This window comes from Arvicanthis niloticus, chromosome 16 (genome assembly GCF_011762505.2).
Source record: "Arvicanthis niloticus isolate mArvNil1 chromosome 16, mArvNil1.pat.X, whole genome shotgun sequence".
NCBI lineage: Eukaryota > Metazoa > Chordata > Mammalia > Rodentia > Muridae > Arvicanthis > Arvicanthis niloticus.
Window position 1 is genome coordinate 5,247,218 of NC_047673.1, and position 16,575 is coordinate 5,263,792.

At 43.5% G+C, this 16,575-nt stretch overlaps 1 protein-coding gene across 2 annotated transcripts in view; it reads left to right on the forward strand.

Annotated features, from left to right (window-relative positions):
• Nucleotides 1-16,575, forward strand: part of Myo16 (myosin XVI) — a 482,119-nt gene that overhangs the window by 304,962 nt on the left and 160,582 nt on the right. For both annotated transcript variants that reach the window (XM_076913797.1, XM_034520363.2), the window contains exons 21-22: nt 5,066-5,138; nt 16,301-16,453. In XM_076913797.1, the coding sequence (XP_076769912.1) occupies nt 5,066-5,138; nt 16,301-16,453 (226 nt within the window). The remainder of the gene's footprint in view (nt 1-5,065; nt 5,139-16,300; nt 16,454-16,575) is intronic.

Below are 16,575 nucleotides of genomic sequence, written 5' to 3' on the forward strand. Positions count from 1 at the left end.
ACCTGGGTGGCTTCTTTCACCTGATGTCCAAATTTAAGACAAACATTCAACATTGACTGAAACCGTTACTAGTTATTCATTTTATTTTGCTTCTGTCCAAGATCCCTCTATAAAAACATACAGCAATATACCAACACAGGTGCCTGTTTTATTATTTGGTTTACCAGTCTTATTGCATGAACAAAGAAGTCCCTAGATGCTCGTATATGTCTTCAATCGGACATATGGGCTTGTTCTTTGGGATATATATCCAGATGTGGAATTTCTGGGTCATTCCACAATCAGTTTTTTAGCTCAGTAAAGGAAGCCAAGTCACACAGCACATTTCCACTTTAGGCTCTCTCTAGACACGGATGAAGGCTGTAGTTGCTTCATTCCTCAAACACTGAGTTTTGCACCTGGGCTGTTTTCATTTACAGTAACTATTCATCTGTGTTTCCGATTTTTATAACCGTCACTTTAATGACTAGAGAGCAATTGGTGACGTAGTGATGTTTCCTTTACTCAGCCTCCTGTCATCCTGAAATGAGAGTCATTTTTAAATTTAGAATGCAAGCATTGATATCATTTAAATATTGTTTGTGGTTTTTTGAAATAATTAAAGCCTGTAGTAGGCTGACTTGATTTCTGTCTCTGAAGATATTCTTGGTAATGAGTCTCCACACATCACGGCTGTAAATGCAGGCTCTCACAAGGGGACGTGTGTTCCCTAACAGCACTGAACGGAGCCTCAGATTCCACAGATAGGAAGGGAATAAGTGACTTTTATCATATGCACTTTTACGGCAGTCACATGGCTGGTGAAGGCAAAACTGGCAGGTGCTACAGCACAGTCAACCCCTTCATGGGACCCCCAATACTAACCTCTGTGTGAATCCAGCTGTTCCCAGGGGCAGTGAGGCAGACAATACTCAAGTGGACTGCATCTGGAATGATTCCTAGTCAGCCTGGTACCCCGCTGGTCTGCTATCTTCCAACAAGGCTGATTCGCCCATAACCAAGCTTTCTGCTGAGATACTCTGCAGACAGCTTATCTAGGAGAACTTCCCACATCCGGGCCTTACATGGACCTCCTTGTACTGTATTGAACTTAGGTTTAACCATGCTCTATCATGGCTCCTGACTGGGCTTCCTTTTACTTACCATATTTTCTAATTGTATTCTTATTTTTATTCTGTGGCTAAATATGTCCTTTCCTGAGCCTACTCAAGGCTCAAGGAGCTGTCCAGGAAACTTTCCGTGGATGAGAACCAGCTATGCCGACTTTCGCCTGTGATGATATATCATCCCAGACAGCAGGTTCAAGTCTGAGGAAGCTGCTTTACATTCAGACCTTCTCCTACCTGTTCATACACACGTGATCAAACATAGTGGCACAGCAGTTAATATTTGTGTGATATAAAAGGTGTTTAATTTACTAATAAGCTAATGTAAGTTATCAGCCACCAGAAAAGCTCCATGGAGGACCCTCAGATTATTTAGGTAAAATGGCCAGGTCATCACTACAGTCATTTCACCTGGAAGACTGGATGTCAGTAGGTCTGAAACTCTCTCCATTTCTCTCTTCTGGAGCCTTGATGTGGAGTGGCATAGCTGTATAACAGGACTGGAGCTTTCCAGGAGAAAGGGGAGGAGCTATGTTGCTCAGTGTGTGACACAGGCTATGTGGGTCACTGTATAGCATAGGCTATGTTGGTTGCTGTGTAGCACAGGCTATGTTGGTCATTGTGTAGCACAGACTATGTTGATCACTGTGTAGTACAGGCTATGTTGGTCACTGTGTAGCACAGGCTATGTTGATCACTGTGTGGCACAGTCCTCCCACTGGCTTCAAGCTTCTGGAATGGAGATCACAAACACAATTCCACTCAGTGGTAAAGGACTAAAATGAGGTATTAGAAGACTGTGCCTTCCCCACAGTCCTTGCAGATGGACCTCACCATGCTCTAAACTTACATTTAATTTTTTCCTAACTCTGAATTTTTCTTTTCTTTTCTTTTTTGTTCTGTCCATCTTTTACATTTGTAGCTAACCATGTTTGGAACCCAATCAAATATTTAAAAACCAACAAAGAGGTTTGCCCTTTCAACCTTATAAATTCCTCCCCCGGGTGGCTAGTTAATGCCAGGCACGTCATGCCGGTCAGAACCTTGGAGGAGTTTTCTCCCCTCTATATGTGGTGACTAAGCATCTCTGACTACCTGTCAGCATTACTCTGCAATCCTGGGAGAAGAGAAGGCTGTTGGAGGAGCACAGGGTCCTTGGTATCTATTGTTTTTTCTTTAAATTCTACCAAAATTGTGTAATAATGTTGAGGACCCTACTGTCAAAGTCAGCGGGAACCAACCAGGAGAGGTAGATGACTGAGGGATAGGGTCAATATAGTATAACATAATAGAAGCATAATATCCATAGATTTGTATAATATAAGGGAGTGTCCACTCTTGGATGATGGGCACACAAAGAAAGCATTTACCCCTGAGATGGACATAGAGGGGAGATGGACACTCCTGAGATAGCCACTTGGCTTTCAGAAGAGATATTTCCCTGTGTCCTGGCTATGGACCCTGCATACCCCTGGTGAGTGACAGAGATAGCACAGTGCCCATCTCAGTCTCTTGCTGGAGTTCCTTACCTCTGCCCCACAGCAGGTTCACTCCCCTTTCCTTCCCAATAGAAAATCCTCTGCAATAAAATGTACATGGACTTTTAAATAAAATGTTTTAAATAAGCTTAATGAAAAATTTGTTATAGTAATGCAGGATGTTTAGAGAATTATAAAGTTCCCTCAGGCTGGCCAGTCTGTGACAAATCTCTTCTTATGTCTTTCATTTTGTCCTGTAAAGTGAGTGTATTTATTTTGTTAACTTGTGTGTATGTGTGTGCTTGTGTGCATGTGTGTGTGCTTAAGTGTATATAAGACATGCATGTTGCATATGGAGGTCAGAGGACAACCTTGGATGTCAGGTCTCCCCTTTCACTTTGTTTCAGAAAGGGTCTCTACCTTACTGCTGCATGTAAAGCTGGTTTACAATCTTCTTGGAAGTCTGCTTCCTCAGCCTGTGTCTCCCTGCAGGAGCACTGGGGTTACAAATGGAAGCCACCACATCTGCATGGGTTCTGGGTGGGTACACATGTGGGTCCTTGTGCTTGCATGCCAAGGACTTTATCCACTGAGCATCCCTTGTGCATGCTTTTACATGATTAACTTTATATGATTTTCAACTCTTCTAAAGGATACATTCATTTCTAGCTTTTCTCTTGACTTACTGTTGCTGAGTATTTCTGATATTTTTGTATAAATTTGCAAACACCAATAGGATATTTGGTGCTTATCAAAATGACGAAACATAAGAAGTAAACATAAAGTTTGTTTCCTTTTCCTGGACTTGCCTCACTTCCTCCTGTCTCTCTTGTGTCTCTACTTATGCGGTACTCTGTTTAGAGTGTGTGTTTTTCTCCCTGTGAAAGTGACCATTTTTGTTACATCAATGTACAATACATGCATGGCATTTGATTCATTATCTTGGTAAGGATCATCATACAGCCCAAGTCTGGGAGTTGAGGCTATATCTAATGTCTCAGCAAAATGGTAGAACGCTGTGACCTTCAGGACAGCCCTTAGGGCTATAGAAAAGAAAGCTAAAAAAATGAGTTTGAAAATATAAAATTTCTCAACTATGCAAAAATATAAAGGTGCAATACGAATTATATAAGGATCTTCACAGATATAAAGGAACAGGCAGCTGCACTATGAGCCAGCTGGGCAGAAAGATACAAAGACTGGCAGATACAAAGGTAGGCAGACTCCTGAGTTCAAGGTCAGCCTGCAACAGAGGGAGTTTAGGTCCAAGGCTAGCTGTGGTTGGAATAGTAATTCCAGAGCAGGGTCCCGCCCAGCTATCTTATAGTCTGTGCTTGTGCTTGCTGTCTTTTCCTAAGAATCAGGTGGCTGGGGTCATGTGATGCTGATTCATGGAATAATCAAAAGGAAACTTGGGGTAATACATTGATATGTGAATAAAAGTCTGGGCTTTTGCTCTGCAAGAGATGAGCCATGCAGAGAATTTTTAGAAATATGCTAGACAACTTCTTGGAATACTGTTTCTATAGAGAACAGTCTGAATACTGTCTTGAGCAAAACCTAGGCCATCAGCTTGGACCCATAACTTGACTTTGAGTTCTTTATTTTGCTACTTTCAAACACCGCTTCTCTCCTAACCCCTCTCCAAGCTGATGCTGGTCCTTGGCAGTCCTTGTCCACAAGTCTCTTGTGATAGTCTAGCCATGGGCTTAGCATGGGTGCCTTCCTATGGAAACACAAGTACAGATGATTCGAGTATTTTCAAGCTTTGTACAATCCCCCCAAATAATTTCTGAGGAAAGGTCTGTCAACGGAAACTTCTAAATGTATGTGTGTCAAATACGTTCTCATCTGTTCCTGGAAGCAAGGTGCTCAGACCTACCTCACTTCCTTTCTCACCTGCTGAGTGGACGAAGACATTAGGAACTAACACTAAGACTGTTGTGAATTTCCAGAAGGACAATTCACATTGAATAACTAAATGGTTTAAATGTATCTCTGAAGTTCTACTTTCTTTGTAAAAAATCCTTTTGAAGTTCACAGTACAAAGTGTCTAAATTTGATCCATCAGAGATCATAGATCCCCTAATGTTGTACTTACACAGGATGAGGAAGTTCTTGACTGTACAAGCAACAAGAAGACAAGAGTACAGACAGGAGTACAGAGGGAGACACTGACAATGTGGATCCATGGTTCTGAGGGACAGGGGTCTGGTCTAGTGGGAAGGACACAGACACAACTTCAGAGAAACAAATATTAAGTCATCTGTCCACGGCTACCCTTGTAACTAGCTAGAAAGCAAGCTGTCTTTCTCGATGAGTAGTTTGAGGAACCCTGAAGGAGTGGCCCGGTGCTGCTGACTTTCAGAGATTTCAGTATTTGCTGATGTGTCCTTTAAGCCAGCAGTGCTGTGTAACTGCACTTCTCTCTAACACCAGGCTACTGAGAATGTCCACTTATGCTGCTGTGTTTCCTTTCAGCCTACAGACATTGGATATCGGAATACTGGACATTTTTGGTTTTGAGGAATTTCAAAAGAATGAATTCGAACAAGTAAGTTTTCTTTTAAAATCTTGTGAATGCTTATTGATTTTACAAGTCATGCTTCATATTAAGACATTCAAATGCAGGCTTAAAGAAGCATTTCCTGTCTTTAGTTTAAGTTAGCATCTTGGTGTCTTGACAGCCTTTTTCCTCTCCATGGTTTTAAGACTCCCAGGAGATTCATATGCTCAGAGTCACCTGATTCTAAGTTCTTGTCAATGTCCTTAGCTGTGTGTGGGCACATGGCCACTGTGCCAGAGCAGGAGATGGAGACCAAGGGCATTTGGAGTCAGGAAGCAGCCCTAAGAAAGCTTAGCCTGTATCAGGGTGCAGGGGACCTGCTGTGCCTCACACTGCTGTTTGTGGGCTCATCTTGTGTGACATTCACTCATAGAAATATTGGAAATCCACAGGCACCTGGGGGAGTTGCTAGTTACCTTCATTCACCATCTGTGGAGGATGATTTTCAGTCTGTGCATCTTAACAGTACTGCAGGAATAGTTTGTAAATCAAATTAAATGTAGTTAAAAATGTAAATATTAAAGAGAAGCAGAGATACTCTTAGCGACCTGCACAGTGGCCACATGACTGCACATATGACATACGACTGCATATGACAGCACATGGAGAAAATCGAACGTGTTGCTGCTCATCTGTAGAACTGCATGTAATTTGTGAGTGTCTTTTAATAGTAGTGATGCCTGCGCTAAGGTGGACTGTTGTCCTTCTGACTTTCTTTACTTATGTGAACAACTGGCTTGCAGAGTAAGAGATGAGGCAGTGACACAAGAAGCTGGGCTGGTGTAGAATAGCCCACTGCATGGTTTTCTGTCTCATGTGGGGACACTAGAAATGGTGGAGCATCAACTCAGTCTCAGTCTAGAAGACTCCTACATCTCCTCCAATACAGAGTGAAGAAAGAGAGCACTGGTTAGAAGTAAGGCCACACAGGCCATGGGTTTCTTCCTTCATGCTTATTGTTCACACTTGCCTGTGTGTTGCTCACACCTGCCCGTGTGTGTTGTTCGCACATGCATGTGTGTGTGTTGTTCACACCTGCCTCTGTGAGGTTCCTGCCTGCCTGTGTGTTGTTCACACCTGCCTGTGTGTGTTATTCACACCTGCTACTTTGTGTTTTTCATACCTATTGTATGTGTTGTTCACAAATGCCTGTATCTGTTCTTCACATCTGCCTGCATGTGTTCTTCACACTTGCCTGTATGTGTTGTCCATACCTGCCTGTATATGTTGTTCACACCTGCTTGTATGTGTTGTGTAACAGGAGTAATAAAATAAGTGGGGTGTAGGAATAGAAGAACCTGCACACTGCTCCCAGGCCTACAGGCTGCTCTGTTAAGCTCTGTTCAGCCCCTGAGTAGTGTCTGCTCTAGTTTGAAGATCTCACATATTCACATTAGGAAAAGGACACAAATTGATATGTGTGGGCGCGTGCGCGCGCACACACACACACACACCCCTCCACTATATGCTGATGTCCCAGTAAATGCCACATAGTCATGGTGGAAGAATGTCCCTAGAAGTCCCATCTTGGGGAGACTGATCTCTGATACAGCTGCTCCATAGCCTTGCATGCTCATCTGTGCTCCTGGATGTCACACACAACAGTCATGCTGCCTCCGTAAACACAGGCATTGTACAAACATTCCAGGGTCCTTTATTCTGTCTGTGTGCTGAATGTTTATATGATGTATTTCAGAATACACTCACAGCTTGTGATTTCTGGGTATTGAGAAAGGGACATTTTCCCTTCAGATCTAACAAATGAATCGATCTTTCATTTAAATGTGAGTTTGAAGCACTGATGGGTAAAATGTCAAGATCAATTCTTGGGCTTTGATTGTGAAAGAATAATTTTTTTTTTTAATATGCCATTTTCTTAGCTCATCTGCCTCGCCACTTTATATAACGGTGACTAGGAATCTTCCGGGAAGATAAGGTTGTATCTCAGTGTGAATGCAACAGTATCTTTACCTAGAAGCCGTAAATTCCAAAATTTGCATGTGAACTTTTTTTAAGGCCACTGGTTTAATTCTCTGTGATTTTCTTTGTTGCTAGCAGGGCTTCCTCCTTTTCCACTCCACAGCACACGTAAGCTGCTGTGCTTAAGGAATCATTGCTACATTCGCAGGCACACCTAAGGGACAGTATTCCCCTTATAAGCATTCATTCCATCCTGTGTTGAGCTTCTTGACTGAAAGATCCACTTTTGACTAGAGTGCCAACTCCAGCAGGGTTGAAACTGTGTCTGGTACATCATTGTGTACATAACTGAATTTTATCAAACATGTTTGCAATTGAAATTTATAGGAAAAAAAACCCAGTAAGGAGGAAATTCCCACAGTAGGTTTCCGGCTCTCGAGAGTCACCCCAGGGGAGATGGAAGGGTGTACTCCAAAGCCCAGCATCCGTACCACTGAGTCCCCTTGCCTGGTCACCCTGGTCCTATGGTGCTGCTCATGGTCTCCATGATGCTGTCACAAACTGCTCTACACTGGTTACACAGTTTATGGTTATCGTCCTCAGCTCTGGAGGTCGGAAACCCAAGAGCAAGGTGCCACAGTTTCCAGGTTCTGTGTCTGCTGAGGACACCTTCTCAGTCGGAGATTCCTTTTGTGCCTTTACAATGTCGGATGCCACACTGCCACCCCCCTAAAAGCAGCATCGACGTTCACAAGGACAGTGGTCCTACTTGCAGAGCTCACCTCCTTCCAGCACCCCATCACCAATGGGATGAAATTTCAACGTAGGTAGGCAGCCAGATTGGAGGCAGCTTTCTAATGAGTTGTGACTTCTTGTATTATGGTGAACATGGTTTTCTAGATTATGTAACTTGGCAGTGTGTTAATTGCTCCACTGGAGAGAAATGTGCTCTGGTGGTCTATTACATGAGAGATGGAAGGCAGGCAGGCAGGCAGGCAGGAAGGGAGGGAGGGAGGGAGCGAGGAAGCAAGGGAAGAAAATAGAAAGGAGAGTATTGGGAACAGAGTGAGAAGGGGGGAAACCTATACAATGAATGTTCGTGAACCAGCCAGGAGTTAGAAAACCTAAAGACAGAAAAGCACAATAAGATAAACCATGCTGTTGTTCTCTGCACAGTCCTTCAGGGGAAACTGCGTGGTAACTAAGATTTTTTTTCATATAAGATGCAGGGAAAGTACTGAGGAGGAGAACCATACATTAAAACCAATGTAAACACATACAGGTCAATTGATATGTGAAGAGCTAGAAATTAAGACCTATGTAACACATACAGATCGACTGATATGTGAAGGGCATTGACCCTGGGTTTTCAGTTAAGGGTAAGAAACTGTGGGCAGATTAAGGAATATGGCATGTAGAGACCAGATTAAAATGACAAGTCCACCTATGGTGGAGGTCCAGAGAATGGATAAGAAGTTAAGGCACAAATACAGGTGATGCACCTGATCTCAGGGTCAGGAATTTGAGTGCGTCTAAGAGATGGGTAACCCTTGGCAAGAGAATTGGAGGCCTCAGCTAGATGCTCTGATTTGAGTCTAACTCAGCCAAGAGCCTAGGGAGATGCCACTTTCCAGCTGGACCTCGGCTTGCCTTCACGGGCTCGCTTGGGTGGGCCTTGGTGGAAGTTGCTCTGAGAGGGTTACTTGGCGTTTTGTGCAGTCAGTTGACCAGTTCCCTTTGCAGCTGCTCAAAGGAGCAAGCTTTGGGGCACAGTAGCCTGACAAGCACTCCACTTTCACAGGTCTAACCTTCTGTTAGGTTGACACCATCACAGGCTACCCATGTTCAGGAAGGAAGGCATGTAGAGACTGCTTCTCCCTGTGAGGAGAGGAAGGCTGATTCTAGTCATTCCTGTGGAGGGGATGCTGCAAAAGGCTTGATGAAAAGCTGCCACTTTAGGTTTAAGAGGTCATAGCCCACGTGATTTTGACCATAGCAGATTCCTGAAAGTTGCTGAATGAGTGATGGGCAATCTCAGAGCGAGCTTAACTCATTTCCCATGCAGATTTCAAAACCAAACTTAGACTAGGACTGGCTCTGTCTTAATGCGTTTTCTGCTCCGGGTGGTTTTATGGACAGTGATAAGACCACATGGCATTTTTTAAATATGCCTCTTATGATAACAGAGTCTATGTATAAGAAGAGTATAGGGGCCTCTTCGGGCCAGCTGATGTATGTAAACTGTGAGCATGTCCACGGTGAGTTTAATCTCTATTTCTCAGAAGAGGTTCTGTGCATCCGTTTGCATTATTTGTCACTGAGGCAAAGCTCCTGTAGCTGACGTCACTCTCAGTGGACTGCAGCCTGCTGTCCTGCTGCTCCTGAAAGCAGTGTAACCCCGAGTTTATCATAGGGCTGACCCAAACCTTTACAATTAGTATCCATTTTCTAAACTCCAACTGCTTCCCCTTAAAGACCAGCATTTTTATTATTTCCTCAAAGATAGGAGAGTAGCTGTTGTGAGTACAAAAACAATGCCCCTTTAATAAGTTTTAAATGCCATTATTTACAGTGGAATTCTACACCAAATCCATTTAAAAGCAGTCAATTAGTTAAAATGGAAGAGGCGGGAATACCTTTCCACCCTAGCACCAGGGTGACTAAAAGAAAATACTTCAGAACAAGAAGGAAGAATTCATATGAGGCTATGCGCATACCAGAAACATATTCAACGTTAATGTCAAGGTCCCACTTCAGTTTGATTAATTTGGAATCCTGCAGGGAACACACCTCTGGGGACATAACCAGAAAGGCTTAACTGAGGAGTGAAGTCCCACCATATGTGTGGAGCAGCACTGTCTCACGGCTGAAGACCTGGGCTGAGTAAAGAAGAGAAAGGAGAAAGCCAGATCAGTCCAGCTTTCTGCTCCCTCCTCTGGCTGACAGCAGCCAGCACACTGTCCCTGGGGGGGCTGGAGTGCACCCTCCCACCAGGAGACAAAAGACAGCTTTCTTTCCTTAGGTTTCCCTTGTTATGGCAACAAGAAAAGGAATGAAGACGATGAATCGTACATATTGCATATTTATTCCTTAATAATCAAAATGACTACATTGAGTATTAATTAATACTATATAATAACCCCAGAGAAGAGCGACTGTTCTCAAGATTAACACAGTGGCTGTCTGGAAAAAACCCTGAAGCCCTAATGGTAAACTAGGGGAGTGCTTATGGGCGGTCTTGGCATGGGATGGACAATGGGCAGTGTCCTCAGGCCTCTCCTTTGAGTGAGATTATTTTCCTGTGTGATCTCTCACTCTGTCTGTCTTCACAATGCTAAGGGATAACCCCAAAGCCTTTGTGGGGCCGAACCAGAGCTCAGACACAGACCCATGGGGTCTTGAGCCCGGTTCTTTTCCAGCCTGCAACTCATTTGATAGAAATTACGTCAATTGACTCTAAGCCTGTACTTGTAACTTTATGTGGAGAAGGTATGTTGATTCAGCCAAAAGTTTATTGCCAAAACAAAATAAAATTATGCATTCATTGTTTTCTTTGGGGAATGGTAAACAATAAGAAACAACGCCAGAACCTTTGAATTAATGGCATTTTGGCCAAAGGCTCTATTCTAATTCTCGAGCCTGGTTTCTACCCAAGCTGAGGTATGACTTATGAGGTGTTCTTCGAAATATCTAGAAGTCATTTCCCTTTGACCTGGTACTTTCCCACCCTGAGCTGGCTAGTATGCATGAAATATAGAACCCAACAAGATGGGATGCTTTGTTACTGGCTGGCTGCTTCCCAAAGATCAAGCCTCAGGCCCAACACTTGGATTTAACTGAAGGTTTTGTGCTGGCCTGACAGAATTCTTGTTTCCAGATAACGTAGAAGAGCAGGGACTTTTCGTCTCATGGTGCTGCTGGGATGCCACTTGTCAAAGTACCCAACAGTTTTATACATGGCAAAGCTGTGTCCATTCTCAAGGTATTGTCTGGACACTGCACCCCTCATGATAGGAGGCTTGCTCCTCACAGGACAGGTGAGCAGGAGGGCAAGGGAAGAGGCAGCACCTAGCAGGCCCTTCCCTAGGAGCAGCGTCTGATGAAGGCAGGGATGAACCTCACATAACCCAGGCATGTCTTTGAGACTCCATATTCTGAGCACCTCATTGAGAGTCAAGTTGCCAACACAGGGACTTCAGGGACCAGGACTCACCGACCTTATCTTTAAAATGAGAGCTGAACAAATGAAAAGAAGTCTATGTTCTGCCCAAGAATTTGAGGGTCACTACAGCAACACCTGTTTCCATAGGACCAGGCTGCTGACAGTGGTGAGACACTCTGTCAGGGTGATGAATGCTGGCAGGAGGCAGGAAGTGGACATTTAAAAAAAAACCAGGATGGTGGGGGTAGGAAGCATTGAACGAGACACAAGACCCCGAAGTGTTTAAAGGACAGCCCTAAAAAGACCCTGCCACCCTCACTATCTCCCACTTTATATGCAATGTATTGATCTCAGGCACAGTTGACTCCCTGGGGAAGCATGTCCAGCAATGTGGACAACAGGAAGTGTTCAGCAGAAGCAAGTCAGAGACCCATCACCTACCTGAATTCTTAAAGGCCTTGGGAAGTATGCACAGAAGCTTGTGAGCTTAGCTTACTTCGGCGTTTCTCCAGCAGGCGTCAGCCTCCTCAATGTTTTCTTAGAAAATAGCTATCAACATCTCAGACAGTTAAATATTCTGGACATATTTGTGGAAGTATCCAATATCTGAAATGTCAATATTCTCTCTCTCTCTCTCTCTCTCTCTCTCTCTCTCTCTCTCTCTCTCTCTTTCTCTCTCTCTCTCTCTTTCTCTCTCTCTGTCTCTCTCTCCCTATCAATCAACCATCTATCAATCTATCATCTATCTACATAGCTATCATGTATCTAGAATCTATCTATCTATCTATCTATCTATCTATCTATCTATCTATCTACCTATCTTTTCCTCTCTCTCACACACACTCACCCACACATGCACCCACTAAAACACATCACCCTTTGTACATATATCTAGATTAAATGCTGAACAAATTGTCGAACAGGCTGTGTTCCCTTTGTCTCATCTAGCTTGGTGTGTTCTGTAGAACACACCACCTGAAAAAGCTTTTAAACACATCAAAGCCTGGGCCCCACTCCAATTTAATGGGTTTGGGGTCAGACCCAGACATCAGCCACCTTCACAAAGCTCCCATTTAATTCCAGTGAGCAGCAAGGATTGAGACTCTGTGCCGTCCTTACTGTCAGGCACTCAGGACTTTGCCGTCTACTGGAGTCGGCTTTAATCAGTCCTCCCCTTCATTTTGTGATATACATGTCATGCACTGTTTAGTTTTGCTCCAGATAGATTTCACTGAGCAGTAAAAATGAAGGGAGAACAGTTGGTGAAAGTTTACTCAAGAAATTAAGTTTGTCATTAATACAAATGACGAGCCATCTGGATAAGCCACAAGGTTCTCCTGCTGAAGAGAGACTTCAGGGAATGCACCAATTTCACTATTAAACCTGTTAGTTCATTCCATGTATGAAGCATGCGTCCTAATAAGAGCAGCATCCATATTAATTAGGTGGCTGTTGAATGGTAACTTATCCTCACTCTTCACCCACTTCCGAGTGTGCTTTGGGGAGTTCCTGGAAGTCTAATAGACCCCTCACACAACTCCAGTGGGTAGACACGAGAAGGAGAAATAACAATTGTTTTGCATTGAAGACGATGTTGATCTTCTAGATTACAAATGCAGATTTATATTTCTAGAAACTTCTAGAAGCATGACTAATGTACTTATTAAGTTTTCCTCTGAGGGTGTTGTACACCTGTGCATGTACACACACACACACACACACACACACACACACACACAACTTTACATGGAGGGAAAATGACAGCAGAATCATTGGGCATTGGCCAGTTAGAGTTCCTCGTTTGTTAGTGAAATGTACATTTGATATTTCAAGTAGGTACCAGGTAGGAAGCGAAGGGCTATGTTAGTTGCCTTATGGACATTTATGGGTAGTTTTGAAGTGCATTCCTCAGAAAAGTTTCTGTATTTGACTGTCCCCTGAGTCACAGTGCTATATCAGGTACAGTCCAAACTCAAGGTGAACACACCTGTAGCATTTGTGACTCTGCACAGTTGAAGATAAATGGCTGACATGGATGTTGGTAAAACTGAAAACCCAACCAGAGATGCTGGCACTCCTGTGTGTTGGAGGCGATGGCGGAGATTGTGTTTACAACAAAATTAATATAAACAAAATGCATAGACTCTGTTCATAAAACAAAACAGGACGAGTCTCTAGTTTCCCCAGAAAGATCTCAGTATTGTTCTTGCCCAGGTACCCCAAGTCTTCCTAGGCCTAGTGTCATTGTACCCCAGGTATAAACTAAATCTATCCTCTGGAAGCCAGTATCTGCTTCTTTCTAGGGAACACAGGAGAAGCCTTTGTTCCGGGTACCAGTCAGTGATCTGAACCCCTTTCCCAGTGCTCAGCACCAGGAAGAGTCACACAGACAAATTTTTATTATTACTATGACAGATGGAGTATTACATATGGAACTATATCAAATATAGTATTAGTCAATATAATTCACTGGAATAGACACAAATGTTCATGAAAAATATTAATCAATGTAAGAATGCTAAAAATAAAACATAAACATGATATATTGACAACCATACAACAAGAACAAAAATTTTTAGTTCTAGATAGAAAACCGACATTCTAGGACTACTCTCCTTTCTGATCATTTTGTCCTTGGGTCTCTGATTTCACAGTGTAAGAGAATTTCTGTAGGTTTGAAGATTATCTACTACAATTTATTGGCAGAGAGAGAGAGAGAAAGAGAGAGAGAGAGAGAGAGAGAGAGAGAGAGAGAGCACTAAAATTAAACAGGAACTACTCAGCACTGTGGTTGCCTTGTAGTCTTGGTGAAGCCTAAAGAACAAGAGAAAATCACTTTAAATTTGTAAATTTGGAATCTCTGCTTCCGCCATGGGCTTCCCACCACCACTTCAGCAAGATCATTGCAATTCTCAGAATCTTCTTTTTAAAAACAATGTATCACCTCTCTCTCTCCTCTCTTTCTCTCTGTCCCTCTGTCTCTCTGTCTCTGTCTCTGTCTCTCATGTGTGGACATGCATGGATGTGTACATTACCACAGTACATGGCTAGGAGAATTTGCAAGAGTCAGTTCTTCTCTACCATGTTGTTCTGGGAATTGAACTCAGGACGTCCAGGCTTGGTAGCAGATGCCTTAACCAGCGGCATCATTTCTCTGGCCTTTCCATTTTCTGCATTTGACCACCAGCTCTCTAAAACACCTCCCCTCTTCTCCTTGACAACTGTATTTTATGGGATGTATGCTGCGGGTTTCTGAGATTTAAAGCACCAAGCTTCTTAGATAAGCACACACTTTGTGTGATCGATTCTCTTGCATAAGAGCAGTCAAGCCAGATGACTGTGTCGATGGCTGAAGGTGCCACGGAAGCAGAGATTGGTGACCAAAATAGGACATGTCACTCTTTGTGACTACCCTGTGACTGCAGCAGAGAGAATTGAACAGGGAGAAGCCTTCCAGCTGGCAAAGGGAGGATGCATTGAGCATGTGAGCCTCACAGTAGAACCTTCACCTAAGAGGACCAGCTGGCCTGTCCCCTTGTCTTGCCTCATGGAAGCTCATGCCTGTCCATCAGAGCCTCACTAGGGAGCATGCTTCTTTCCTGGAGTCCAAATCTCCAGCAGGGCTTCTGGAAGAGAAGCACTTTCTGTGAAACTGTTAAGTCTGCATATGATAGAACCCTGCTGGGAAAAGAACATTTGTGCTTGCCACTTCCATTTTAATTATGAGAAGATAGAGATGTTTATGAAAATAGCCAGTAGAGAAGGGAATTTGAAATTTTAAAGTTACTTCACTTTGTTTCAAAGATGTATCTTGTTGTGTTTCCTGGATATGTGAAATGTCAAATTCCCTGAAAACTGGGGTTATTTTGTTACTAAGAAATACCAAGTGCTATAAAATGGTTAGAGCTTAGCACGCAGTGTTTACCTTATGTGCACAAAAGAGAAATGACCCCTCTCCTGAAATGAAACCACTCAAAAATACTAGTTTAGTTATAGCATTGCTCAAGGAGCACATGATAGAGGAACAGGGCCTGGCCCTGCAGGAGGTAGGCTGTAGGCAAAGCAGAGATGGGGTGACGAAGCCAAAGGAAGTCAGGAAGAAGAATGTGGGCAAGGCAGGTGTAAGGGCCAGTCCGTGCAGATGCTGGGGGGGGGGGGGGGGGGGGGGAGGGGCAGGGGCGGTCAGGCTCAGTTCTGAGCAGCCATGTTCTTGGAACCCCCTCCCCCATAGTGACACCCGCCAGACATCTTCCCCCTTGGTCACACCCTCCCAGTCTTGGGCTTTGGTCTCTTCTAACCTCTTTTCAATGAGGTTGCTGTGATCAAAGCACTGTGTGTGAGGTGGGGAGATGGTGGAGGGATATATAAACATATTGTAAGATAAAGCCAAAGCTTAAGGGAGGGGCTGTATGACGGAGGAACACGGAGGAGGAGGGGGCTGTGATTGGGATATAAAGTCAATAAATTAATTAATTAATGGAAGAAGAAATAAAGAAAAAGAAACTGAAGTCTAAAAGATGGCATTCTGTTTTCTCTGGACCGTCTTTTTGAAAGAGGATAATTGGAGGGTGTATTCTGATTTATAAACACTATTTGTATGATAAAGCCCTTACTCCAGATGTAATTTCTAGAAGAAATCTGTGTCCACTCTCACCTACAACCAACAGGTAACCAGAAGCAGGACACGCAAGAGCCACACTCCTTTCCCAGGAACCCCAGAGCAGAAAGGCATTTCTCTCCAGTTGTTCTCAAAAGCCTGGTCCAGCTTCCTTTTAGAAGTTGTTTTCCTCTTTCCAAATGCGCAAGCCTTGTTTGTATGTTAGTGCTGTGGTTACATTTGTTGTATTTAACATGGCTACCTCATGTTGAACACTGGGACAATACGACCTCAGAATTGACTGAGTGACTCTGCCTTCCAGGGTGAGATTCATGAGTCATCCTAATGGGAGACATAGTCTGAATGTCCCCAGTCTGTGTGTCACTGGGGGATTGGGGGGGCTGTAGCATGAGCAAGGGGCTCTGCATAACAGACTGTGTTACCTGCTACATTGTTTTCTTCCCTGAACAGCTTTGTGTCAACCTGACCAACGAAAAGATGCATCACTATATCCAAGAGGTGCTTTTCCTACAAGAGCAAACAGAGTGTGTACAAGAGGGAGTTGCCATGGAAACTGCCTGTTCTCCTGGTAACCAGGCTGGAGTTTTGGATTTCTTCTTCCAGGTACTTACATAACATAATTAGAAACTTAACAGGATGCCTGCATTCAGGTGCCCTGGAGAGAGAGAATTTTCTTTCTGAAGGTCTTGTTTGTGAGGTATCCTTGTATATGAGATTCTATAATG